Source organism: Callospermophilus lateralis, chromosome 1 (assembly GCF_048772815.1).
Source record: "Callospermophilus lateralis isolate mCalLat2 chromosome 1, mCalLat2.hap1, whole genome shotgun sequence".
NCBI classification, from domain to species: Eukaryota; Metazoa; Chordata; class Mammalia; order Rodentia; family Sciuridae; genus Callospermophilus; species Callospermophilus lateralis.
Genome location: NC_135305.1, coordinates 139,383,229 through 139,410,651, shown reverse-complemented (window position 1 = coordinate 139,410,651; position 27,423 = coordinate 139,383,229). Strand labels below are relative to the sequence as shown.

The window sequence follows — 27,423 nt, the reverse complement described above, 5'->3', positions numbered from 1 at the left end:
CCGCCCCCGTGCCCCGCCTCCGCAAACCTCAGCCCTTACAGGATGGCTCGGAGGCCGCGCCCGGCGGGCCAGCCAATGAAAGTGCGGCGCGCCCCGCGGCACGTGCATCCCTATCCCGCTTGGCAGGGTGGGATCCGGCCCATCTTAGTGGCGTGGAGCGCACCGGGCGGGGGCGCGCGAGATGGGGCGGGGCGCGGGCAGGGTGGTGCGCTGATTGGCCGGCGCAGCGTTCCGAGGCCGTTAACGGCGGCTGGGCCCGGCAGCTGCTCCAAAACAAAGGGCTGGCGGCCCGCGGGGCGGCGGCGGGAGGATGCCTCGCGCTTTGCCGAGGCGCCAACGGCCGCAGCGCGTCCCGGGCCACGCCGGGGCCGCCTGAGAGCAGAGCCCGCGCTGACCAAGGCCCGGGCCGGATGGGCGCTGCGGGCCGGGGCACGGACCGCGGAGCGGCCGTGAGTACTGGCGGGCCTCGTTACAGTTGCGCGGGCGGTTACTTTGTGGCGACCCTAGGGTACTATGGTTGCGGACGGGCCTGGGAAGCACCTGTTGGGCGTGCGTGCGGGCGGGCGGGCAGGGGCACGAGAGAGGCGGATCCGTTGACTTTTTTGTTCTGTTCTCATTTTCGGGTGTGTTGATATTTGGTTCACTCCATTTGGAAATACACCACAAAGCCTAATCTTTGGTTTTCCCCGCCTCTCCCGGCCCCTTGCCCGCCCCATCATGCAGAGGTTTACTGGACATGAACTAGAAACCTAGTGGTGTTTTTTTTTTTTTTTTTTTCCTTTCCTTTTTAAAAAATAAAAGCCGTAATTGAGGAAATAAGAACAAAAGATGTCTCCAATGAAGGATTGTTTATTGCGAGGGGGACGTATTTTCAAGTTGCCCACACGAAGATCATAATTAAAATTAATTGTCCTTGGTGTTTACCACTTGTGGCTGTAGGCTTTATTAATGCAGAGATTGCAAAAGCCAGAGCTTGAGAACCCTACGAAGTAGGAGCCACCACCCTCCCTTGCCTGCTGTTGATTGACGTCTTTGATGTCTAAATTGTGTGCTCAATTCTAGTACAGAAATAAGGCAAAAATTCCTTTTCAGATAGATAGGTTATGGACATGAAAGACATCAGTTTCCCCACCCCAAACCCTTTGGGTTCCGTTGCATTTTTTTCTCTATCCAAAACGTACAGGCGTGGCCAGAATGTTGTTATTTCCATCCGTCAGCCACCGAGCCCCCCCCCCCCCCCCCCCCCCCCCGCCTCTAAATTTCTCAAGTGCTCAAGCCAGTCTTACATTCTCTGTGAAACCTTACTATTTGCTTCACCTGCCAAACTGCCATCTCCCATCACATACATGCCCTTTAGCTTCTGCTGTTTTCTAGTAAACGTAGCAAATGTATGCTGAGCACTTGTTCCATGCCAGAAGCTGAGCTTGATCCTGGTACCATTGAGTCTTATACTCATACACTGGTTGCCCCATCATTAGCCGAAGGCTCTAGGAGGACATTGTTTGGTGGCATGTTTGAGGAATGCTGATGCTGAAAATTTGTACCTTTGTGCACATCCATTTGTACCCTATATGTTTAGAGTGGCTTCTCCTTAAGGGACTAGAGCAAATTCCTGCCATACCACATACATGTACTAGCACAGGATCTGGCCAATACTAAGGCGCTTAAAATAATAATTGAATTATCTTAGTTACCAATCTGAACAATAATCTTTGTTTTTTGATGCTGAGGTTGGAATCTAGGGCTTGTACATACTAATCAAATACTCTATCACTGAGCTACACACCCAAACCTGTTTTTTTTTTTTAATATTTATTTTTTAGTTGCAGTTGGACATGATACCTTCATTTTATTTAATTTTTATGTGGTGCTGAGGATCGAACCCAGGGCCCTGCACATGCTAGGCCAGCGCTCCACCACTGAGCCACAACCCCAGCCCCCCCCAGCCTATTTTTAAAATAAACTTATTTTAGAAAAACTTAACAGATTTCCATAAAAGTTACAAAAGAGCTGGGGTTGTACCTCAGTGAAAAGAGTATGTGCAAAGCATGGGTGAAGCCCTGAGTTCAATCCCCAGCACCAAAAAAAAAAAAAAAAAAAAAAAAGTTGTAAAGATAGTTTTTCATTTCCACTATACCCCTCATCCAGTTTTCCCTAATGTTAAACCATCCTACGTTGCTGTGGTATATTTGGTCAAATTTTTAAAAATAATTAGCTGGGTACAGTGGCACACACCTGAATTCCAGCAGCTTGGGAGGCTGAGGCAGGAGGATCATAAGTTTAAAACTAGCCTTGGCAACTTAGTGAAGCCCTAAGCAACTTGGTGAGACCCTGTCTCAAAATAAAAAATAAAAAGGAGTAAGGATATGGCTCAGTTTTTAAGCATCCCTGGGTTTAATCCCTGGTACAAAAAAGAAAAAAAAAATTTGAAAACTGGTCTGGGTCCATTCTTTAAACTCCAAACATTAAATCTTTGCATTTTGAAGCACCAAAGTTGTTAAAGCTGTTTCTTTATGTTGAGACCAGTGTTCCTGTAATATCTATCCTTTGATTCCTGCCTCTTTTCACTGAGTTCCACAAGCATCTTGTCAAAGAGCAGGGATGGAGAGGGCAAAGGACTGCTGTGTACTTTTAGTGTATTATTTTCCCTGGGAAGGCTGATAAATGCACTAAAAGTTGTTTAGAATATGAAGAAGTAGAAATCCTCCCTCTTGCTTGCTTTCCAGCATGGGTGATCCAACCCCGGGCCTCTGTATACTTTGTAAGCACTTCAACTGAGTCCTCCTGCTTTAAAACTATTCATTCTTTCACTCTTTTTTTTTTTTTTTTTTTTTAATGAGTAATTAGATCTGACAATCAGTGATGCCTCTAGAGAGTGGGAATTTTTAAAGTTTTACTTATGTATTTACTTTGCTGGAGATTGAACCCAGGGCCTTATGCAGGTATTCCACCACTGAGCTAAATCCCCATCTAAGAGTGCGAATTTTGTCAAGAGAATTTTTGGGGGTCCAGGGGTACCAGGGGTATTGAACCCAGGGGTGCTTAACCAGTGAGCTACATCCCCAGCTCTTTATATTTTTATTTTTCTCCCTAAGTTACTTAGGGCCTCACTGAGATGCTGAGGCTAGCTTTGAACTTGTGATCCTCTTGTCTTAGCCCCCCCCACCCCACCCCCGCCCCAGTCGCTGGAATTACAGACATGTGCCACCAGACCCAGCTTGACAAGGGATTTGAGTTAAAGTTGGAAAAAGTTCTGAATACAAGACATGGAAAGCTAAGAATAATGGGGTGGGCAGTGTGAGATGGATTCAGGAAAGATGTCAAGAGGACAAAATTAATTCTGCCAACCTCCTATGAGAGAGACACTGTTCTACTGAAAACCCATCATCAGGTGAAAATAAAATGGGAATCCTGGAGCTAACCCACAATTAGGAATACACCAGGAAGGACTTAAGAGACCTTACTCCCCATTATTTAGCAGGTCCTCTGATACCTTCAGGACTCTGGGATGAGGGCCAAGATTCCTTGTGCGGTTTGTATTGAGCTTACTAGTCTTTTGCCTTGCTGTAACAATGACAGTATGTTCCTATTGTGAGGCATTTGCCAGGCATTTTGAACTGTGACCAAGGACCACCTTCTTTAACACTGTGATTCTGTGGGCAGCCATATGAATTACATATTACCCCATGTTATAGAAGGAAACAAAGATTGATTTAAGGTCCCAGAGCCAACAAATATACGGCATATTTTGTATGGAACCCCGGGAAACCTCTCAAGAGTCAATCCCTCTTTCAGCTTTTTCCAGTGGAGGTATATCTCTGTGGTAAATCTCACCTGCTCTTGCTTATGTGGTACCCTTTGACTTCCCAGTGTTATTGGCATACACTCCCCTGAGCATAGGGCCCTTCTGCAGTTCTTTGTGACTCTGGCCTTTCTCTTCCCTTGACAAAAGACAGGGCTTTGAATGTTTTATTATATTTTATTCAACATGTGACTAAATAAAATAGTTTAAAATTCCCAGCCACTTCCCTTCCAATTCAGCCTTCTAGGGCAGCCTGTGTGTACTTCCTACTTCTTCCCCATTTTGATTCTTTGCAAGGAAACTAGACACTTCTGCTAGAATATGTATCAGGTCTACGGCTGTTGCAAACTTACTAGTGGTAGAAATAAGAAGGAATGTATTTCAGATTCTTTGGAAAGAGAGACTGAGTGCAAGCACATTATCTATAGTTTTGTGGGAGATATGCAGGACTTGAGCATGGTGGGAGGAGAGATGGAAAAAACAGATCTTAAAGCCAGAGGTGTCTGGATCACTGGGTGGTGGAGGTGCCAGACACCCTTGGTTCCCTAGATAATGGGAGCTGTTGAGAGACCACAGCGGACCAAAGGAGCTCCTTCTTAAGGCAGTTATGTAATTGGTACTTCTTGCCTCTCCCAGTGGGACCTGTGGTTCACCAAGACTGCAGTATCTGAAATGTGGAGAAAGCCTATTATCCTGTGATTCATGAAGGAAGGAAGTGGATATGTGTTTGCAGAGGGAAACTGTTGTTATGGATAAGGAAATGCAGCAGCTCCTAAGACAAACGGTACTAGTGCTATTAACCTTTGATATAAATCCTTCCAGGCCTTTCCCTTCTTGTGAGTGCATGTACTCTTAAGGGTGATTTTTGTTGTTGTTGTTTAAATATTTATTTTTTTAGGTGTAGATGGACACAACACAATGCCTTTATTTTTATGTGGTGCTGAGGATCGAACCCGAGTCCCGCCTGTGCTAGGCGAGCACTCTACCGCTGAGCCACAATCCCAGCCCCTCTAAGTATGATTTTGAATAGTCTGTGCATACTCTTGGCATCAAAATGGAAAGGTACAAAAAAGCAGAGAGATGGACTGGGGATATGGCTTAGTGGTAGAGCACTTGCCTAACATGCACAAAGCCCCAAATTCAATCCCCAGCACCACAAAAAAAATAAAATAAAGCAGACAGTGAAAAAAAGTCACCTTTCTCTTCCCTTCCAGTCTCTAGCTGAAGCCTCACATTTGAAGTGCTTCTGATACATGCTTATTAGTGCATTTGGTCAGTCTTTTTATTTATTTATTTTTTTAGAAAGAGTGAGAGAGAGAGAATTTTTTTTTTAATATTTATCTTTTAGTTTTCAGCGGACACAACATCTTTCTTTGTATGGGGTGCTGAGGATCGAACCCAGGCCGCACTCGTGCCAGGCGAGTGTGGTACCGCTTGAGCCACATCCCCAGTCCCTTGGTCAGTCTTTTGATTAGACTTGAAGTGGCTTCTAATTTGAGATTATTGAAGGCAAATTGTGACTACTGATATCCAGGTATTTGCACATGAACAAGACAGTCTGAAGGTGAACTTCTGGGATGGACCCTCCAGTGTTCAGAGGTGCATGCCCAAGAATGCTAATGGGAGTTGCCAAACAGATGCAGCAGTATTATCAACTTTTTCCCCCCACTAAAGAGATAAAGTCTTGCTATGTTGTCCAGGCAGGCCTCAAATTCCTAGGCTCAAGTGATCCTCCCACCTCAGCTTTCCAAGTAGCTGGGACCACAAGCATACACCACCATGCCCAGCTCAAATATTTTTAAGCTATTGCCAACCTGCTAAGTGTAATAAAGCTATCAGTGTGCTGTCAGTCTGCATTGATGAGTGAAGTTGCACATCTGTTTGTGTGTCTACAGGCGCAGTGATCTAGGCTTTGGACTCCCTCGCTTTGAATCCAGCTCCACAGCTTGCTGTGCAGCTTTGAATAGGTTGGTTAATCTTTCTGGGCCTCAATTTCCCCATCTGCACAGTGGGACTAAGAACAACACATATCTCTTAGGATTACTGTTAACGTGGGTGATTCTTATGCAGTAAAATCCTTCGAATAGTGTAGGCATTGACTATTAGGCTCTTTAGGAGCTGCTGCATTTCCTTATCCATAAGCTGGCAGTTTTATCTGTTGTCCCTTTCTCTGTGATGGCAAGTTGACTTTTTACCTTTTTAATCCCTAAAACAGTGTTATGTTAGTGAGTGATGGGAAAAGGAAGCCAGCAGCAGAGAGGCCTTTTCCCCTGAAGAAGGAAAGGCCTCAGAGCTGGAACTTCTGGGACAGAGCAGCTTTGGAGGAAGGAGTGAGGTTGGGAAACCTCTTCTGCCTCTCATCAGTTACTCCTCCCCGGGAACAAGGACCTAACGTCCCTAGCACATATCACCTGTCTGAGATCCAACCTTCTTTATGAGCTCTGGCTTACATGGCAAGGCCACATGAGTACACATAATGTCTTTTTTTTTTTTTTTTAATAAGTTGTTGATGGACCTTTATTTATTTTTATGTGATGCTGAGAATCAAACCCAGTGCTTCACACATGCTCAGCAAGTACTCTACCACTGAGCTACAACCCCAGCCCCACATCCTGTATTTTTTGAGCAAAATGTTCATCCCTCTACTTCCTGGAACTCTGTATATCAGGCATACCTGTGATTTCATGGTCAAGTCCAGCAGAGACCCCAGTTCTAGTTAACTCACACGTTCATTCTTCTTTTTTTTTTTAATATTTATTTTTTAGTTGTAGTTGGACACAATACCTTTATTTATTTATTTTTTTATGTGGTGCTGAGGATCGAACCCAGGGCCCCGCACATGCTAGGCAAGCACTCTACCACTGAGCTGAGCCACAGCCCCAGCCCCCACACACTCATTCTTTATGTGCCTGATATCCTCCTTTCACCTCACAACCTAGAAAACTTTGGGGGTAAAGTTATGGGAGGGGCCCAACTTATTTACCAGGTGGTAATGATGCTGAAGCAAAAGTAAAACTTCACAGGGACTAGAAAGAACCAGAGCTGTGATTGACATGAGGTAGGGGGTGAAAGAGAACAAAGTGCCCATGGCCCAGGCAGTCTGCACCTCATCCCATAAAGAGTCAAAAGCTGCTGGCATTTGGTATCATTCCTCAGTGTTTCTGTCTTTAGAAGTGTGGTAACTGCACCATATGGACATGGGCCTGATTCACATTCTCTTAAAATAATTTCTGTGCTTATTTTTGGAGAGGAACTTCTGGAACCCAGAACAATGTTTTTACTCAAACTTACCCCACATCAATATCTTTCAAGGGGATGGTAGTTGCCCTCCAGATCACAGTTTTTATTTGCTTGTTTTGTTTTGTTTCTCAAAGTGTTTCACTGTTCCCCAGGCTGTTCTCAGATGTGGGCTCAAGTCGACCTACCGCCTCAGCATCCCAAGTAGCTAGGACTACATGCATGTACTATCATGCCCAGCTTTCCAATTGATCCTGTTGTAGAAGCCCATTTGTACATTAATTGTTTGAAAACTTGACCATGATTTCCCCTAAAGTGACAGTGAATGTCTGATTTAAAAGCAGATTTAAGGGCTGGGCTGCTGTTCGGTGGTAGAGTGCCTGCTTAGCATGTGTGAGAGACACTGGGTTCCTTCTCAGCACCACATATAAATAAATGAATAAAATAAAGGTCCATCAACATCTAAAAACATTTTTTTAAACATCAGATTTAAGCTAAGCATGGTAGCACATGCCAGTAATCCCAGCAACTCAGAAGGCTGAGGTAAGAGGACTCTGGGTTCAAGGCCAGCCTCAGCAACCTAGTAAGACCCTTAACAACTTAGTGAGACCCTATCTCAAAAAGGATTGAGAATGTAGCTCAGTGGTAAAGCACTGCTGAGTTCAATCCCCAGCATTAAAAACAAAAAATAGTCGAAGACTGGAATGGTGGTTGCCTGAACTGGGAAAAATGGAGACTTATTAATTGATGGGCATAAAGTTTGAATTAAAGTAAAAGAAATAAGCTGGAGAGATCTGCTGTATAGTCATCATACCTATAGTCAACAGTGTACCTTGTGCATAAAATTGAAAGGGTAGATCTCATTTTAAGTATTCTTACCACAATTAAAAAGAGTGCTATTCCATTAGAAGGTAATGAAGAGTTTAAAATGAGGGGTATTGGCCTTTCTGTGAATCAAACTGCTATCATCTGTTCAAAACCAATGAATAAAGTGAAAGGTAGTTTCTGTAGCTGTCTATTCAGGTCACTTTAGTGCTTCGCCACAAAAGACCTGAATAACCAGTTTTCGAGTAAGATTCCTATCCCTGATGGCCCTTCACTTCATACCATTATAATTAAGTATGTTTATTAAAGGAAAATCCAGGGAAAGGAGAGAAGAGAGAAAACAGAAATTTATTTAATGTCATTTCAATAGAAAAATGTGGATAAAAATGTTAAAACAAAGATTCAACATGAGTTTAATAAGTAGAACCAGAACAAGTTCATTCTTTTCTTATTGATGGAACATGGATTTGAATATACTACTGGCCAGCTCTCTTTTCATGTCCTCATGGAAGGTTGAGATACATGGGAAAAGGAGTGGAACCAGGAGATGGAACTGGGATCCATGTAAGGTGATATCCAGTTAACACTTGTCTCCATGACCTCCTGGGGCATATCAGAGTTTATCAAAGATGGGAGGGAGGCCTGGATTTAAATTCATGAAGGATCCAATAGGTCCTAGCAGCACAAAATCTGCAAAATGTAAAGTATTGAGCCTACATTTGAGGTCTTGAATCTTGAGAAATTCTTGAATCTAAAGAAATCCAGGGGAAAATTCAGGATTGACACAACATAATAGCAGTTCATGGGGGAAAACAGTTAAGGATTGGGAATCACCAGTTAGGAATATCCAATATAATCAGAATTCTTTTAAAAATGTTTTGGTATTGTGGAATCCAAGGGCACTCTACCACCAAGTTACATTTCTAGCCCTTTTTATTTTTTTTATCCTGAGATAGAGTCTCACTAAATTGTTCTAGGCTTGCCTTGGACTTCAATCCTCCTGCCTCATCTTCCTTAGTACCTAAGATTACAAGTGTGTGCCTTCGTGCCCAACTATAGTTTGTGGGGGGTACCAGGGATTGAACCCAGGATTGCTTAACCACAGAGCCACATCCCCAACCCTTTTTTATTTTGAGACAGGGTCTAACTAAATTGCTAAGGCTGTCTTTGAACTCGGGATCCTTCTGCCTCAAGCCTCCTGAGCGGCTGTTATTGCAGGCATACACCACCATGCCTGGAGTATAGTTTCATCATCATCATTATTATCATTATTACTATTATTATTATTTTGGTACTGAGGATTGAACCCAGGGGCACTCCCACTGAGCCACATCCCCATCCCATTCTTGTATTTTATTTAGAGACAGGGTCTCACTGAGTTGCTTAGGGCTTCACCAAATTGCTGAGGCTGGCTTTGAATTCACAATCCTCCAGCTGCAGTCTCCTGAGCTTCTGGGTGACACCACACCCGGCCCAGTTTCATTATTATTGACTAGCTATGGCTTTATTTTATTTTTCTATTTGGGATTGTTCACCTCTTAGGTCTATAAATTATTCTTTCTTCAATTCTGGAAATTTTTCCATTATTAGTTATTCTGACTTATCTTTAGTTAACTAATTCTCTTTTTAGCTGTCTTATTCCTGTTAAACCTATTGTGATTTTATTTTTAATTTCTTTTTTAGTTGTCAGTGGACCTTTGTTTTATTTATTTTTATGTGGTGCTGAGGATTGAACCCAGTGCCTTACACATGCTAGGCAAGTGCTCTACCCCTGAGCCACAACTGCAGCCCAAACCTATTGTGTTTATTTTATTTTATTTCTGCTCATGTTTTTCTCCAGGTCTACAAGGTTGTTTTTATTTTTGTAGGGGGTGGTTCCAGGCATTGAACTCAGGGGCACTCAATCACTGAGCCACATCCCCAGCCTTATTTTGTATTTTAGTTAGAGACAGGGTCTCACTGAGTTGCTTAGTGCCCCACTATTTGCTGAGGCTGCCTCAGCCTCCGAGCTGTTGGGATTACAGGAGTGCGCCACTGTACTCAGCTACTAGGTTATTTTTTTCAATTATTATTATTTTTTTTAGTTGTAGATGGACACAATACCTTTATTTTACTTATTTTTATGTGGTGCTGATACATGCGAGTGTCTCATACATGCAAGACGAGTGCTCTACCACTGAACCACAACCCTAGCCCCTACAAGGTTATTTTTCTTGTTGGCTGTTCCCTACATATATTTTTGGTTTTCCTTCCTTCTGTTGTTCCTGTACTGGGGATTGAATCCAGGGGTACTGTACTTCTGAGCTATATCCTTAGCCCTTTTTATTTGAGGCAAGATCTTGCTAAGTTACCCAGTCTGGTCTGGAACTTGCAGTCTTCTTGCCTCAGCTTCCCAAGTAGCTAGGAATTGAACCCGAGACCTCACATATTCTAGGCAAATGTTCTATCACTGAGCTACTCCCCCAGCCTGCCTGATTATTTTTAACTCTGTTACTCATTGAAAAATTACTTGTGGGGATTTCTAAAGTCTGGATACAGCTACTTCCTCCAGACTAGATTTATGCTTATTTCTGGCAGGTACCTCAACTAGGTTCTTAGAACCTTCTTACTGATGGGATTTGGACTGTAAATTCATTTTAAGGTAATCTTATGTTGACTACTTTGTAGAGTGGGTATCCTCATCAGACTCTGCACCTAAGGCTGACCTTAGACTTGTAAACAGAAGCCCAAGTTTGCTGAATTTGGACAAATGCGTTCAGAGCATGAGCAACTGCCATGCTTAGCTCATTCCTCTGGGTTCTCCCTTCCTAGAGGGAGCCAGAGTGTTCCTCACTATCGTGTAAACCCCTTTATGCTTTGAAGAAAATGTCCTAAGCTGCATGCTGTAATCCCAGCTACTTGGGAGGCTAAGGCAGAAGACCATGAGTTCCAGGCCAGCCTCAGCAACATAGCAAGACTCTCTCTCTTATAAAAATTAATTTAAAACAAAATATCATTTTGTCAGCATTTTTATTATTTCTCAAAAGTGGGAGAATTGGTCCAAATATATGTTGTATCATAATTTTATAAATGAAAGTTGTTTGTTTTCATTTTTTGTAATTGTAGCTGGAAAGCATGTCTTTATTTTATTTGTTTATTTTTGTGTGATGCTGAGAATTGAACCCAGTGTCTCACATATGCTAGGCAAGCACTTTGCCACCTGGAAGTTGGTTTTTATAAAATCTTAAACCATATATATTTTTTTGGTTTACTTTTTGTCTTTTAAAATTTGAACTGTATATGGTAACTAACACATTGATAATGAGTCTAGTTAGACTATTCTTTTGGAAAACTTGAAACCCATTAATGAATGCATGCATATATACATACACACATATACATGTGTACATGATACACATGTCTATATAATTAAGTTTCCTCCTGAAATTCACATTGCACATGTGAACAACTAAGTTGAGAGTATATTGTACTGAGTTAAGGAGTAGCTGCCTCTAGGGGACTCATGCATACTTTCATATATGTGACTAATGTGTGGAGGATCCAGGCTGAGGGCATTGGGATATGCAGCCCACAACAATACCAGAATCAGGCCACTGCTTCAAAAATATGGTCACATTCAGAGGTCTGCAGCTATAAGAGCTCTCTTCTCTGCTCTGGGAGCCTTGGACAGTGACCATCAGCCATAGCTTTGTCCCAGAACATCTCTCCCTCAGAATGAGGAGGCACATTTACATCACAATAATGCTTGTAATGACACAATCTATATTGTTTTGTGTATGCTTCAGTCTTCATAATATATCATGTGTTCCTTCAAATCAATAAGGAAAAGATCAGCAACTAATAGAAAAAATGAAGAAAGACTGAAAAGGAGTATCACAAAAAGAGGATGCCTGTTCATCAGTATGAATGACCAGGTTAAAGCAAATTAAAGCCACAGTGAGATGTTGCTTCATACCACCAACTGGCAAAAAATTTTAAATGTAATCATATCGAGTTGGCAGGGAGGAAGATATGACCATATCAAGTGGCAGCAAAAAAATTGTCCACTGCTGGCAGAGTGTCCTTATCACAGCATTTGGAAGTGTGGCCTAGATGCATGTAATTTTTTTTTTTTTTTAAGTTGTTGATGAGAATTGAACCCAGTGCCTCACGCATGCCAGGCAAGCGCACTACCACTGAGCCACAACCCCAGCCCCGATGCATGTAATTTTGACCTGTCACTTCCTAGGATTGCACCAACAATATGCCTGCCGGTGTCCCAGGAGAGATGCCATCCATGGGAGTATCACACAGTGGCCCAGTCTGGGAGCCATCACGTGTCTATGAACCATCAGTGGCTACATGCACCAGGCATATCTGATGAGAACACAACATGGGCACCAGGTGAAGGAAGGCCAGCAATCAATGGGAACATGGGCAGACTCATCCATGCCTCTACAGAAAAGTCACAGCACCATATCCAGTTCTTAATATGGAAGACACAGTGGTTTTGCCTAGGGCCACACCACATACATGTTGTGTCAAGGCAAACAGAGAATGATAAACACAGGTCCAAACTGGGTGACATCTCAGAAGAGGACATTGCAAGGGCACTGTGGCCTAGTAGTGACATGGTCCCAGTTCCAAAATGGGCAGCAGACACATGAGTGACATATATATTTATATTATTTGTATTTTTTGTAGTGGGGATTGAACCCAGGAGTGTACTATCACTGAACTACAACCCCAGCCCTTCTTATTTTTTTGTTTTGTGTCAGGGTCTCACTAAGACCCTGAGTTACTAAGTTGCTCATGCTGGCTTGGAACTTTCAGTCCTTCTGCCTCAGTCTCCAGAGTACCTAGGATTTTAGGCATGCACATCTAGTAAACTTGGGAATTTTGTGTCTGTCTGCAGCTTGTATGTTTAGACACTATGTTCTGCCCATTCAAAACTAAATTCACAAATTTAAGAAGGTGACCTTCCTATGCTAGAATACCTGAACAGAGAGCAGAGCTTCCTGCTCTGGTGGAAGGACCAGGGAATCTGTGGAGGATCCAGGACAGTATCCCTGAGTGTCATCTCAGGGGAGGGCACAGGAAGAATAGGTATACTGTTTGAAGCAGAAGTTCTTTGCAGGCCAGGACAGGAGGTGCCCTGAGGAGGAGGAGCAGGCCTCCTGGGCCAAAACTGCCTAAAGACTCATGCTCCCATGCCCATGTTTTTAAATTTGGAAAAAATTTTTCTCTTGTGTTTATCCTAAAACAAAGTCTTCGTGTGCTTCTCTCCTGCAAGACACCTGTCACAAAGACTGCCCAGCCAAGGTGAGGCTACTCAGAAGAATTTTAGCTTCTGTCCTGATGGCAGTTATGGCAATATCAGTCATGGACTCACCTTCTTTCTTCTTCTTCTTTTTTTTAATATGTTTAAAATGTAAAAGTGATATATGAAAAAAAACCATTGTGGTTAATACAAATCACATGTACCATCTTAATCACATTTAAGCATACAGTTAAGTACATTAACATCATTACACAACAATTACCACCATCCATCTCTAAACTCTTCATCATCCCAAACTGAAAACTCTGTCCCATTAAGCACTAACTCTCCACTCCTCTCCTTAGTCCCTAGAAATCACCATTTGACTTTCTGTCTCCATGAATTTGATTAGGTATCTCCTAGGTATTTGTCCTTTTGTGACTGCCTTATTTCACTTAGCATACTGTCTTCAAAATTTATTCATGTTGTGGCATGTGCCCACATTTCCTTCCTTTAAAAAACTAAATAATATTCTATACATGACATTATACATGACTCATCTGTTCATGAATACTCGGGTTGTTTCTACCTCTTGGCTGTTGTGATAATACTGCTGAAAGGACTTGGGTATGTATGTCTCTCTGGACCATATATGTTTGAGTTGGCTTTTGTGTTGCAGTGACCAAAATACTTAACAAGAACAGTTGAGAGGAAGAAAAGTTTATTTTGGCTCATGGTTTCAGGGTTTCAATCCACAGTTGTCCAACTCCATAGCTCTGGACCCATGGTGTGGCAGAAGGAAGTGGCAGAAGGAAGCAGCTCTGGACATGACAACTAGAAAGCAAAAGCAAGCTGTGCTCACCAAGGACAAAATACAAACCCTAAAGTCATACCCTAAGGGACCTACTTCCTCCAGCCACATCCTATCTGCCTACAGTTACTGCCCAGTTAATCCATTAGTGGATTAATACATTAATTAGGTTATAGCTCTCATATACCTATTCACTTCACCTCTGAAAATTCTTTTTTTTTTTTTGAGAGAATTTTTAATATTTATTTTTTAGTTTTCGGCGGACACAACATTTTTGTTTGTATGTGGTGCTGAGGATCGAACCTGGGCCGCACGCATGCCAGGCGAGCGCGCTACCACTTGAGCCACATCCCCAGCCCTCTGAAAATTCTTGCATTGTCTCACATGAGTTTTGTGGGTACACCCCATATCTAAACCATAACAATATGGTAATTCCATGCTTGCTTTTTTAAAGAGCCACCATAGTGTTTTTCATAGCAGCTGCACCATTTTATTCCCACCAGCAGTGCACAAGAGTTCTTATTTCTCCGTATGCTTGCTAACATATTTTATTTTCTGGTTCTTTTTTTGCAGGGGTTGAGGGTATTGGGGATTGAACTCAGGGGCACTTGGCCACTGAGCCATATCCCCAGTCCTATTTTGCATTTTATTTAGAGACAGAGTCTCACTGAGTTGCTTAGTGCCTTGCTTTTTGCTGAGGTTGGCTGTGAACTCACAATCCTCCTGTCTCAGCCTCCTGAGCTGCTAAGATTATAGACTTGCCTTTCCTTAATGATTAGTGATGTTGGATATTTTTTCATGCACTTACTGGCCATTTGCATATCTTTGCCCATTTTTTACAAATATCTTTATTTGTTTATTTATTTTCATGTGGTGCTGAGGATCGAACCCAGAGCCTTACACCTGTAAGGCAAGCACTCTACCACTGAGCTATAGCCCTAGCCCTTCTTTTTTTAAAAATATTTTTTTAATTTTTATTTTTAGGTGGACACAATATCTTTATTTTACATTTATGTGGTGCTGAGGATCGAGCCCCGTGCCTCGTACATGCTGGGCGAGTGCTCTACTGCTGAGCCACAACCCTAGCCTCTAATATTTATTTTTTTAGTTGTAGTTGGACACAATACCTTTATATCATTCATTTATTTTTATGTGGTGTTGAGGATTGAACCCAGGTCCCTGCACATGTTAGGCAAGTGCTCTACCACTGAGCCACAATCCCAGCCCTTCCTGCCCCTTTCCCCATTTTTAAATCAATTTTTTTTTGGTAGTGGTTGTTGATTGATTGCAGTTATTTTTATATTCTGGATATTAACAATTTATCAGGTATGTTTGAAAATACTTTTCGTTCATTCTGTTGGTTACTTTATCACCCTATTGATAGGATCCTTTCAAGTACAAAAGTTTTTCATTTTCATGAAATCCCATTTGTCTATTTTTTCCCTTTGTTACCTGTGATTTTGATGTCAGATCCAAGAAATTATTGCAAAATCTAATATTCCAAGCTTTCTCCCTGTGTTTTCTTCTAAGAATTTTATATAGTTTTTAGCTAATTTTTCCATATAGTTTTATGTGAGGGTCCAACTTTTTGTTTTTCACATGGCTATCCAGTTTTTCCAACATTATTTGTTAAAAATAGATTCCTCTCCCCCATTTAATGGTTTTGAAGTCCTTGTCAAAGTTTATTTGACTGTATTTGAATTTAAATCTGAATTTATCTCTAGACTGGCAGGTAATTTATTAAAGTTTAGTTAGTACTGGATCCATCACTCAAATGTCTTAGTGCTTTGAGTCATTATTCCCAGATTTGGGATGTATCCAGTACTGCTGCTGATCTCATTTAGGAGTCCATGTTGGCTGCATTTTCCTTTTCCTTCATGTTTCCTAAAGCCAGGCATGGTATAAGATGTATTTAATCAAATGTTTTTTCCTCATCTATTTGTATTTAAAATTAGTCTACTTACCACCTCTAACTAAATATAGAATGGTTAACAGTATTCTTTTTAAGTACATTTAAAGAATAGATATTGGATTTGAAATGTAGCTAAGTGGTAAGTACTGGATTTGATCCCTAGCACCACCAAAAATAATGAAAAGTGAGATCTTTAATTTCTAGCCTTGCCCCCCTCCCCATTCTTCAAAACACATAAATTCTAAACATAACTCCTTAATAATATATATTTTATTCTTTATATAACCCATAGCTATGTCTGATTTGTTGACAGGTTGTGACATTTTTTTCTTGTCCCAGCTGTGTGGACAGTGCCACACACCCTTCCAAACAACAACGGCTCTTGCGTGCATTTTCCAGTGTTTCTTTTGTCAGAGAGTCCAGCAGAGCCGCAGGTCTTCAAGTGCCAGCCCTGAGCTGAGTGAGGAGCGCACAGCAGAAATGGTGAAAATGACCAAATCCAAAACGTTCCAAGCTTACCTACCAAACTGTCACCGAACGTACAGCTGTATCCACTGCAGAGCCCACCTGGCCAATCACGACGAGCTGATCTCCAAGGCAAGTGGTTTGAGTTAAAAAAAACCTCATGAAACACACTTAACACAATTATCATTTGTCGTCATGGTACTTACTTAGTATACCACATGACTTCCTGAATTTGCTGTGTTGTAAAGGTCTACAGCCTTCTGGGCAGTGTTGGTGAAAGTTTTGTGCATGATTAAATGTGGCTACAACAACATCTTTTTTTTTTTCTAATTTTTTTTTTTTTTTTAGTTGTAGGTAGACATAATACTTTTGTTTTATTTACATTTTTTTCTGTGGTGCTGAGGAGCACACCCAGTGCCTCATACATGCCAGACAGGCACTCTGCTACCACTGAGCCACAACTCCAGACCCTACACCAACATCTTTATTGTAATCGTGGCACAATAGATGGGTGTTGAAGAACTGGGCATCTGGAATTCTTGTAAATTACTAAGAGCAAGATGAGTCAGTTATTTGTCAAAGCAGTGAAATTAATATGAAATCAGAGAACATGAAAGAAATGAAGTCTATAGAAAATCTGTAGGACTAGTTTAGAGTAATTAACAAGGAAAGAGGCTGCTCAGATAAATGCCCAGAGCATTGGGCGTAAAGCTCAGTGGTAGACCACCTGATTAGCATACCCAAGAGCCTGGGTTCCATCCCTAGAACCAAAAAGAAAAAAAAATATAAAGAGAAGAAAATGCCTAGGGGGACATGCCCACCTGTGCCATGGTCTGTAAGAGCCCATGACTAAAGCTGTAGGTGGTCTGTACCTCCAGACTCAAGACATAAATAAGCATCCCCTGGTTCCTCATTCTATTGAGCTCTTTATTAGCAGATGTGATGGTTATAATCAACCAGATGTGAACATTTAGAATAATACAAATATAATGGAAAAGCGAATATTCATTCTGGGAACCAATCTTCATCCCCCACCTATCTACCTGGGCTACTTTGAAAGTCTCATCAGGAAGTTGCACCTTCCAAGAATCTCTTCATAGGTTTATTGTTTAACTCAATTTGAATAACATTTATCTCTTGCATTTTCAATAGTAATAGATGTTGTTTCTGTTTATTATCTGAAATAAAACATTTTAAACAAGGCAGATTTTCTGCTCTCTTTGCTTCTGTGGCTCCTTTTTCCATCCAGAACTTTCAGGAAAGTGGTAGAAACTCCTGAGGCACCTCATTTTCTGAGACAGGTGCAGTGTGTAAAAAGGTGTCATGAGATAATGACTGGCAGAGCACTCTGGGCCTTCAGTTAGGGACTGTGGGGCTTGGTAATCTCACTGAGCAATGACACCTGCTGTTGGCCATGACCTTTCACCTGAACAGATAGTCGGGCACCAGGTGGTCTTTTTTCCTGGAGCATCCTGGGTATATCAGTCATTAGAGGTAGCCAGAAGGAATTTTAGATGCTTCCTTCAAAGAACCCTAGACTATTAGCTATTTTTAACATTACATCAAGAGCAGAAGGCAAGCACTCTACCACTAAACTACTTCCTTAGTTCCTATTTTACATTGAGACTGGCTTTGGCCAAGTTGCTCATGCTGGCCTCAAACTTGGCAACCATCCTTCCTCAGTCTCCATTAGCTGGGGTCACAGGCATGTACCACCATACCCATCCCTCTCCTGGCCCAATTTACAGAAGTTAGCTGCCCCACATTCTGGTCAGACTAACATCTGAATCTGAATTGCAGAGCTGCTTCTGTCATTTCCTGTTGGAAACTAAAGACTTGCATAATAGGCAAGAAAACTAGTCTAGAAAACTGAAGGCTAATGAGGATGTGCAAAAGTTCTCCCCCTTCTCCATACTGGTACTGAGGATTGAACCCAAGGGTGATTCACCATTAAGTTATATCCCCAGGGTATATTATTTTTTGAGGCAGGGTCTTGATAAGTTTCCAAGGTCAGCCTCAAATGTGCAATTTTTGTGTTAGCCTCCCAAGTTTGTTCACTGGGATTATAGGCTTGTGCCACCATGTCTGGCCAGGATATGCAAAAGTTCTATAAAACAGTTATTAGTTAAATTGAACACAGAATGATATTTCAAATCCTAGAAAATCACTTAAGGAAATACCCCTTTTAAGTCTGAAAGCTGTATTTTAAAATTAAAACATTCCTGGTTGGCTGGGTACTTGTAGCTCATGCTACTACTTAGCATGCTAGAGGCCCTGGACTCAACCCCCAACACAAAACAAAAACAAAAACTCAAATGCTGTTTGCATCAAGTGAGGTAGAAAAAAGTCAGATCTCAGTGGCTTAAAATAAAGATTTATTTCATGCTCAGGTGAGAGATGTCTATTAAGGTCAAGCAGGTGCTCTCCCTTTGTTTTTTGTTTTTTGCTTTTTGCTTTTAATTTTAAAAGAAAATATTGCTTATAATTATCCATTAAAGTAATGCTTAGCCAGGCACAGTGGCACACACCTGTAATCCTAGTGGCTGGGGAGGCTGAGGCAGAAGGATCCACGAGTTCATAGCCAGCCTCAGCAATTTAGCAAGACTTTAAGCAGTTCAAAGTCTGTCTTTAAATAAAGTACAAAAAGGGCTGGGAATGTGACTCAGTGGATAAATGCCCCTGGATTCAATCAAATATAAACTAATGCTTATTGGGCCAGGCGTGGTGGCACACACCTATAATCTCAGTGACTTAAGAGGCTGAGACAGGAGGATCACAGGTTCAAAGCCAGCCTCACAAGTTAGGAAGACCCTGTCTCAAAAAATAAAAAGGAGTTGTAATCCCAGTGGCTCTGGAGGCTGAGATAGCCTCAGCAACAGTGAGGCACTAAGCAACTCAGACACTGTCTCTAAATAAAATACAAAATAAGGCTGGGGATGTAGCTCAGTGGTTGAGTGCCCCTGAGTTCAATCCCCTATACCAAAAACTTAAAAATAAAATAAATTAAAAAAAAAAAAAAGACTTTTGTTGCTCAGTGGTTAAGTGCCTCTGGGTTCAATCTCCTATACACACACAAAAAAGTACTGGGCCAAGAGCTACGGTACACACCTGTAACCCAGCCGTTCAGGAGGCTGAGGCCAACCTGAACAATTTATCAGGACCCTATATCAATAAGATAAAAGGGACTGGAGATGTAGCTCAGTGATAGAGTGCCTGCACAAGACCCTGGGTTCAATCTCTAGCACCATCAAAAAGGAAAAAATATATATGCAAAGTAAAAGGAGAATTGGTCTTTCCGCCTTCCTTGTTCTACCTCTGTTCCTTGCAGTTAGCCCTCTTAATGGCTTGACAATATGATGTCTTTTCTTTGGTCTATAGAAACCACATTATTCACTCTCAATGAAGAGGTTACACTGACACTTATTTTACACTTAATTTTTTGTAAATTTCTTTCCATTATACTCACCAGCCTGTTCCCCATCCTCTACATGAATCCTGTTTATGGATGCCATTGTTTACATGATGAGAATCTCCCATCTCACCTTTTTTTCCCCCATTATGTATATTGTGACAGTGACCATTCCTGTTACATTTCCTTATGCACTCAAGCTGATTGGTTCTTTGTAGTAAATTCTTTTTTTGGGGGGGGGTACTAGGGATTGAACACAGAGGTACTAAGCCATATTCCCAGTCTTTTTTATTTTGAGACAGGCTCTAAGTTACTTAGGGCCTTGCCAAGTTGCTGAGGCTGGCTTAGAACTTGAGATCTTCCTGCCTGAGTCTCCCCAGCCACTAGGATTACAGCGAGCACCACCAGGTCCAGCTCTTCATAGTAAATACTTAAAACGTGGGATTGCTGGGTCATACAGTTTGTGCCTTTTCTTTTTCCTTTATTTTTTGGTTCTGGGGATTGAACTCGGGACACTCAACCACTGAGCCACATCCCCAGCCCTATTTTATATTTTATTTTAGAGACAAGGTCTCACTGAGTTGCTTAGTGACTCACTAAGTTGCTAAGACTGGCTTTGAACTCATGATCCTCCTGTCTAGCTGCCTGAGCTGCTGGGATTACAGGTGTGTACCATCATGCCCGGATATGCCTTTTATATTTTGATGTTGTCAGATTATGTCCCAGTAAGCATTCCTCACAGCCTTTTGATTTTAAGTTAAGGTGATGGGCAAAAAAAAAAAAAAAAAAAAAAAAAAAAACTTGATTTGGTTTGCATTTCTTTTGATTATTTTGGAGGTTAACCATGTTGTGTGAGTCATTTGAGCCTGGCACCAGAGCAGATGAACCCTCCCATGGGGCATTTTTTCCTATTTAAGAGAGGCACACTACCTTACTCTGATTCATTTACATTGAACCATTTTTGAATATATGAATACACTAGATCAGTTCCTTGGCTGGTAACATTTTGGGGTGAGATGTCACTGGAAGATCATTGACTCCTGGGAATGGATCATCTTAGACCATGACCATTTTTTGGTTTTGTTTTAGACTAACTTTGAACTCCTTCCCTCAATTGATCTTCCTGCTTCAGCCTCCTAAGTAGCTTAGACTACAGGTGTATACCATTATGCCTGGTGCTGTATTGCCATGATGTTCCAATACAGTCACTTTCAGAATGTTGGAGCAACAGAGTAATTCACTTCCCAACTCAATATGGATGAAAAATCAGTTTGTTCACCTCATTTATTATTAGAGTTTTGGAGGGGCATCTGTCCTGTTCTTTGTAACCTCTTCTGGTGGAGTTAATGGAACCCTGGTTAGCATGGTGCTCTAGGGACTAGTGCTTCCACAGGATCACCAAGACTGAACAGCTCTCTCACCTTGTTCCACAATCATTCCAGAATGCAGAACTCCTGAGGGTCTTATCACAACCAATCTTCTAACACCTTCTTCTTCTTTACAGTCCTTTCAGGGAAGTCAGGGACGAGCCTACCTCTTCAATTCTGTGTGAGTACTTGCTGTCTGGCAGATGGCCTGGGGTTCCCATCGTGTGGCATTGATCACTTCTGTTCAACCCCTGTTCAATTATGCATAGCTGGAATATATAAATGGAGTTCCACCTGTGGACTGGAATTACCCAGCCAATGCCTTTATATGACCTGAAAAGAATTTTAGTTTTCTATGTCTGGGAGTTTTTGAAAATGTAGTCTAAGGACTTTAGTTTCCTGCAGTCTGTCCCATGTTGGGATCCTTGTGGGGAGAGAAAAAGTTGCTCCTGGGCCTGGGGGTGTAGTTCAGTGGTAGAATGCTTACCTAGCATGTGTGAGGTCCTGGATTTCATTTTTTAAAAATATTTATTTTTTAGTTATAGTTGGACACAATACTTTTATTTATTTTTGTGTAGTGCTAAGGATCAAACCCAGGGCCTTGCACGTGCTAGGCAAGCGCTCTACCACTGAGCCACAACCCTAGCCCCTGGATTTCATTTTTAGCACTGCAAAAAGAAAAGAGAAAAATTCTTTCTCATTAAAGATAGTAGCTGGCAGGAGGTTGGGGAACTGAAAAGGTGCAGTGCTGCTTTCTGGTGAACTTTCAGTAATTGGGGAGGGGGGCAGGGTGGGAGGAAGCCAGCAGTGGGGCCTGGGAATATGGGCCTTCAGGGTGGTCACCTGTGTCCCTACAGGGTGAACGTGGGCTGTGGTCCCGCTGAGGAGAGGGTCCTTCTCACTGGGCTGCATGCAGTTGCAGACATCTACTGTGAGAACTGCAAGACCACACTCGGGTGGAAATACGTGAGTACTCACCTCTTCTAACTGGTGTGCTGTAATGTATACAAAATGCCACACATGCACACACAGCTTATGCAACTGAGTCAAACCTCCCTTTGGAGTGGTATCCATCAATGACATATTTTCAGCAATTTCTTTGGAAGCTGGTTAAGGCACAGGACCAGTCATGCATGGGGCTGCCCCAGGTTCCAAGAGCCTGAAAGGCACTTCCATGAAGGGAGTTCCATTGTTTGGAGCAAGTTCAGCAGACAACTCAGTGTCTGGGCTCAGAGGCAGAGGTTACCCAAAGACTCTTCTCCCAGGGCTCTTCTTTTTTTCCCTGGACCATGAGCTGATGGTTGCCATCTCTGCCCTGTCTCTAGCCTTCATCTCTCCATTCCTTCTCTGATGACACGGTGAATGTGAAAGATGATAAGCCTGAACCTTCTTCCCCACTCTAAGGCCTGTCCTCCTCCCTGGTCGCCTAGCACTCAGGTGTCCGAGGCCAGTGAGGATGATTGGTCTCCTCCTAACACTGTCTGCTGCCCGCTTCATCTGCTGAGCCCTCTCTGTCCCAGGCCACATGAGCCTGACATGCTTCTGATCTCTTCTGTGTTGGCAGCTTCCTAAGGTCCAACTCTGCCCCAGCTTCTCTCCTAGCAAAAGCCACCTGTCCATCTTATGGAGCCCCACCCTTGACAATACCATTCAAGAGGCCTGTTACACGTGGAGCCCTCCTTTTTTTAAGGTATTTGCCACATTATTGTGGCTCCAGAGTTTTCCAGGTCAAGGCTGCCTGATCTCCCTCTTTCTTGAATTTCTGACCATCCATAAACGTGAGGGAGCACAGAGCCCTTCTTCCAGAAGCCCAGCCATCCCTTCATGGACACCATACCATGTGTCTCCTCTATGGCTTTACCTGCTACTTTCCTACTGGGACCATCTCTTCTGTGCCTACCAGACAACTCACCCTAGTCATTTATGTCCCCAACACAGGTATTATCAGGCCATATACTCAGTATTAAAAAATGATAGGACGGTATCCATAGTCCTTGCATAAAAGGCCTGCTCCTGAGCATTTTTGACCTGTTTTCACTGATGTCTCTGTGCTTCATATCAATCATATCTCCTAAATTGCCCTATGCATAGTACATGTTCAATAAACAGATTTTTTTTTTTTTTTTTTTTTTTTTTTTTGGTGTGCTGGTGATAGAACCCACAGCCTCAAACCAGCTAAGCACATGCTTGCCCAGTGAGCTATATCCCAAATCCTGGTCTTTGAAGGTTTGAATTAACACTGCACAGATGGGCACAACAGTACAGGCCTGTAATCCCAGGAGACTGAGGCAGAAGGATTGCAAGTTCACAGCCAGCCTTGCAATTTGCAAGACCCTTGTCTCAAAAAATAAGAAGGGCAGTGTGCGTAACTCAATGGTAAACCACCTCTGGGTTAAATCCCCAGAACCAAATTAGGGTGGCCTTTAATCCCTATTTTTGTAAGAAAAGGAAAGCCAGGCATGGTGGTACATACCTATAATCCCAGCAGCTGGGGAGACTGCATTTTCTACCCTGTCTCAAAATAAAAATTGCTGGGCTTGTGGCTCAGTGGTAGAGTGCCCCTGGGTTCAAACCTCATCACCAAGAGAAAAAGAAAAAAAAGATATAATGAAGTTGAAAAATGAAAGATTCTGTCCTGAAACCTTCTCTCTACTTTTTTTCCCCCCTCCCAAGGAACATGCCTTTGAGAGCAGTCAGAAATATAAGGAAGGAAAATTTATTATTGAGCTTGCCCACATGATCAAAGACAATGGTTGGGAGTAAAGTGGAAACTTTCCATTCTCTTGAATACTATTTTGTGAAAGAGACTGAAGTGTAATGGAGATGTAAGAGCATCCCGGATGACAATATTTCTTGAACTTTGACCTCACAGGCTAGCCGTGCTTTGACACTCAAAGGCCTCTCTTGGCCATCTCCTTGGGTAAGGCATCCCCAATTTGTGTCCTGTTTATGTACATGGTTGTTTCTGAAAGTTTGCAATGATCTTTTTCTAACTTCTCAAGTTCTAGAAAAAGAATTAACCAACTGATGACTTATTTGCCTAATTAATATCTTCTTTTAACCTATGCCTTCAATATAGTTTGGCTGTGCTTTTTCATGTTCAATAGAAATCTAAAACTAAGTCCCTAAAGACCAGAGAGGCAAGGTCTCTTTCAAGAGCAAGTCTCACTTCTCCCTTTTTTAGAGTGAGGTAGCTTGTTTTACCCCAATTCTCAAAACTACAAATTGGTAATTCCTCCTACATGTAAACCATAAGGCATAGTGTCCATTTAAGAATCTTTCAGAAGCAGTCAACAAATTTATCCACCCAGAGTGGTTTTTTTGTTGTTGTTTTAGCCTGTTCAAAAATGGAACATAACCAATACATTTTAGATAAGCTATAAATAGAGAAATATGTCTAATGAACATTTTGTTTCTTTAAGGCAATAGATTCCTTATCTAGAAAGCAAGTGAACTAATCTCTAGAAAAGACCATCCCAGAGCCCTGCAGAGGCCATTACTGAGGTGATAGCCTCACAGGTCTGGACCTGGAGGTTTTACCCTCAGTAGTGACAGTGGCTCACAAGTCTGGCAGATGCTGAATGGCTGGTTCATGTCATTATAGAGTAGCATGCTGGACCAAGTATGAAGCTGGATTTCATTTTCTACCTGGACGTACTTGAAGAAAAAGAATTATTTTTGCATATGAAAGAGGTCAGAACCAGCAGGAAAACTTCCTAACTTGAGATTTGCCAGATTAAAATTTCTTTAGAAAAGGTTAAAAATTGCAAGACGGGTTTAAATGTTGTAAAGGAAAGGTGTTTGGCTTGCTGGGTAAGTCACCTTTCCCCTTTCTGGTGCTGTCATGCGGGCTAATGTGGAAGGGATCTGGGCAGTTTCCCAAATGCTGGGTTTCTGTCACAGATTTTTTTTTAAGTCATGGCCCACCATCCTCCTGTGCCTCTGCAGTGCATGGGCACTATTCAAGGGTATCAGCCGATCTTCAGAGAATGGAGATTAGAAAACATTTCTAGATAAGTTTTGGGTTTCAACAATTTGTACCCCAGCTTAGGGCAGAGGGGTAGAAAAAAAGGCTGCTGGTAGGGAGGCAGAGAGCTAGAAGAGCAGTGTGCCTTGATAGCTCTCAGCCTAGCAAATGGCTGTGAAACCGTCTCTGGACAGTTCCAGCTCCCCAGCTGCCCAGGTCCCGTCACCAGTGCAGGCACTGGGTTGCCACCTGGCTCCAGTTCAGTGCTCATCCCAGAGCCTACCCTTTGGTGCCATCTCTTTGCCCAAGACTAGATGCCTTGGAATGTGGGAAATGCATTGTCCTGGGTTCAGTGACTTAGTGGGCATGTCACCAAGCCATTATCAGCTTAGTAGGAGTAACAGTGCCAGGTTACTTTAAGCACATCGTCACCCTAAAAAAGAAAGGACATCTTTGTACAGCCTGTAAGCCTCTGCATCTGGTGGTGGTCCAGCAAGCTGCTTTCTCTTGAGCTAGTCTCTTGTAGACTGAGGCTGGCTTATTGTGTTCCTGTATTACTTAAACAGCTTTCCACCCTGAGGTGGCTAGAGCCTGGAGTTGTTGCTCCCAAGGTCTGAAATCTAAAGATGCTTCACTTGTGAGTGGCACATGAAGTAGCAAGGTCTGTGGCTTCTGTCCATTATGTGAAATTGTAAAGGGGAAAGACATCTTCCTTAATTGACAAATGAGCACTAAGTGAAAAATTAGCTAACAGTGACTTCCTTTCTAGTCTTCATTCCTTTTGCAAGTGGGAACTTAGCCTTGGAGGCTCAGAGAATGAGGAGAAATGATATGGCTTCACTAGCCTGCCTAGAGTGCAGCCCGAGTACGATTCCATAAATGTTTTACTTAAATTGAAGAGACTTTTCTAGAATTTTTCTGACCCATTTTTGTATATACTAAGGTTATATTTAAAGCTTTTATATGTTCTGGGCAAGTTTACTGCTCCTTTCATTTGAGCACTTTGGTTTTTGTATCGTCTTTTGTGATGGCATTGATTGAAAATTTTTTACTAGTACTCTTATGACTTATTTTGTACTTTTGTTGGTAATGGATACCAACACAACTTTTATCATTTTTTGTTGATGGTGGTGGTCTTCTGAGAAATGTTTCTTTTTTAAACTGTAAACCAAATGAACTGACCATGAGCTGGCATCAGGGGAAGTAATACAAGACCACAACCAGATGTGCTGGTTAAGTGCTGGAATATTCCACCCTCTTAAATTCCTAAACAATAACTCTCATCCCATGACTTTTATTTATTTAAATTTTTTCCTTGAGAATATTTGGAGTTGTATCTAGGATTATAACTTTGTAGTATATTCTGGCACAGTACATTTGCTTTAGAAACGTGGTTTAGTTTTGTCATTTTATATATGTACACACATAGTATTTTTATATCTTAAAATTTATTCTTGATGGCATCTGTCAGATATTCAAAAGGATCAGAGATGAGATTTTTTTCCAAAAGTCGTTTATTCTACCTGATGATCTCATCAGGCAGTTACAAAATCCAAGTGGTTTAATATCTAGAAGGACATAATTTAAGCTCTAAAATGAACTACAGAAATATAAACCTTCTGTCAAAGGACTTGGTCAGGTCTTCTGCCCTGGAGGGCAAGTTTGGGTGAGGATGTGGCCCTCCCCTTGGGGCAGGGGCAGGTGCAGATCACTGGATAAGGCTGGATGGACAGATGGACAGCAGCCTGGAGGCAGCAGGAAGCTTCACTTCAAGGAGCAAGGATGATCAAGCTCAAGTGCACACACCGCCTTCAGTTTCCCCTACCCCAAGCCATGCCACTGGCCTTTGTCCTATGTTTGTGTGAGGTTTATAAATAAAGCTTCTGATGTCAGACTTCTTGTTTCATTGTTGAGGAGTCTATGCCCTTAATGAGGGATGAGCCCCAGGTTTCCTGCAGAGCTCACCCAGAGCAAAGGGCTGTTTTGGGGTCTCAGAGCTGCTGGAGTCCTACTGCTATGTCACACTGCCTGGTCACGAGCTTTTGACTATGGCCAGAGAAAAGGATAAGAGTACAGTTAAAATGATGGCTGAAGAGTCAGGCAGCACCCTCATGCATGATCAGAGTCAGTCATATAGTCCCCTCCAGCATTCTCCCTTCCCCACCCCATCTACAGGCTTTGTGTCTGCCTAGTCAGTCACTGCATCCTGTTGAGCATTTTCTTGCAAAAGTGAATTATCAGACAAGTGGGCAGGGATAAACTGAGTGATGAAAAACCTGGTGGGAGATGTGAAGAGGTATGTAATGGGAGTGCTGCAGGGTCACCAAGGAGCCCAGGGTTCTGACTGATGGGCATGGGTGGCTACAGAGGGAGAGGCTGGAGAAGGTGG

General features: G+C 42.2%; 2 protein-coding genes across 5 annotated transcripts in view; one reads left to right on the top strand and one right to left on the bottom strand.

The window, feature by feature from the left end:
• The first annotated feature begins 254 nt into the window (after positions 1-254).
• Ypel1 (yippee like 1) lies at positions 255-26,922 on the top strand. 4 transcript variants are annotated; one of them, XM_076863840.1, is made up of 7 exons: positions 255-449; positions 4,439-4,586; positions 5,698-5,769; positions 16,226-16,423; positions 21,205-21,248; positions 21,925-22,033; positions 23,741-26,922. In XM_076863840.1, exons 4-7 carry the CDS (start codon positions 16,307-16,309, stop codon positions 23,828-23,830), a joined length of 360 nt encoding a protein of 119 aa, XP_076719955.1. In that variant the 5' UTR covers positions 255-449; positions 4,439-4,586; positions 5,698-5,769; positions 16,226-16,306; the 3' UTR covers positions 23,831-26,922. The 4 variants fall into 4 exon arrangements, with proteins under 4 accessions (XP_076719955.1, XP_076719888.1, XP_076719897.1 ...); XM_076863773.1 differs by lacking the exon at positions 5,698-5,769; XM_076863782.1 differs by lacking the exons at positions 255-449; positions 4,439-4,586; positions 5,698-5,769 and having other exon boundaries at positions 15,777-16,423; positions 24,672-26,922.
• Ppil2 (peptidylprolyl isomerase like 2) overlaps positions 26,495-27,423 on the bottom strand; it is a 31,465-nt gene continuing 30,536 nt past the window's right edge. Inside the window, exon 21 of the mRNA XM_076863636.1 lies at positions 26,495-27,080. The gene's annotated coding sequence lies outside the window, so the exon portion shown is untranslated. The remainder of the gene's footprint in view (positions 27,081-27,423) is intronic.

Bases quoted from the DNA above. Each gene is read 5' to 3' on its own strand.
- Ypel1 (XM_076863766.1), top strand. From the start codon at position 16,121: ATGTCTGATTTGTTGACAGGTTGTGACATTTTTTTCTTGTCCCAGCTG. The intron at 16,424-21,204 runs GCAAGTGGTTTG...TCTTCTTTACAG, and splicing joins ACGACGAGCTGATCTCCAAG to TCCTTTCAGGGAAGTCAGGG. The intron at 21,249-21,924 runs GTGAGTACTTGC...GTGTCCCTACAG, and splicing joins GCCTACCTCTTCAATTCTGT to GGTGAACGTGGGCTGTGGTC.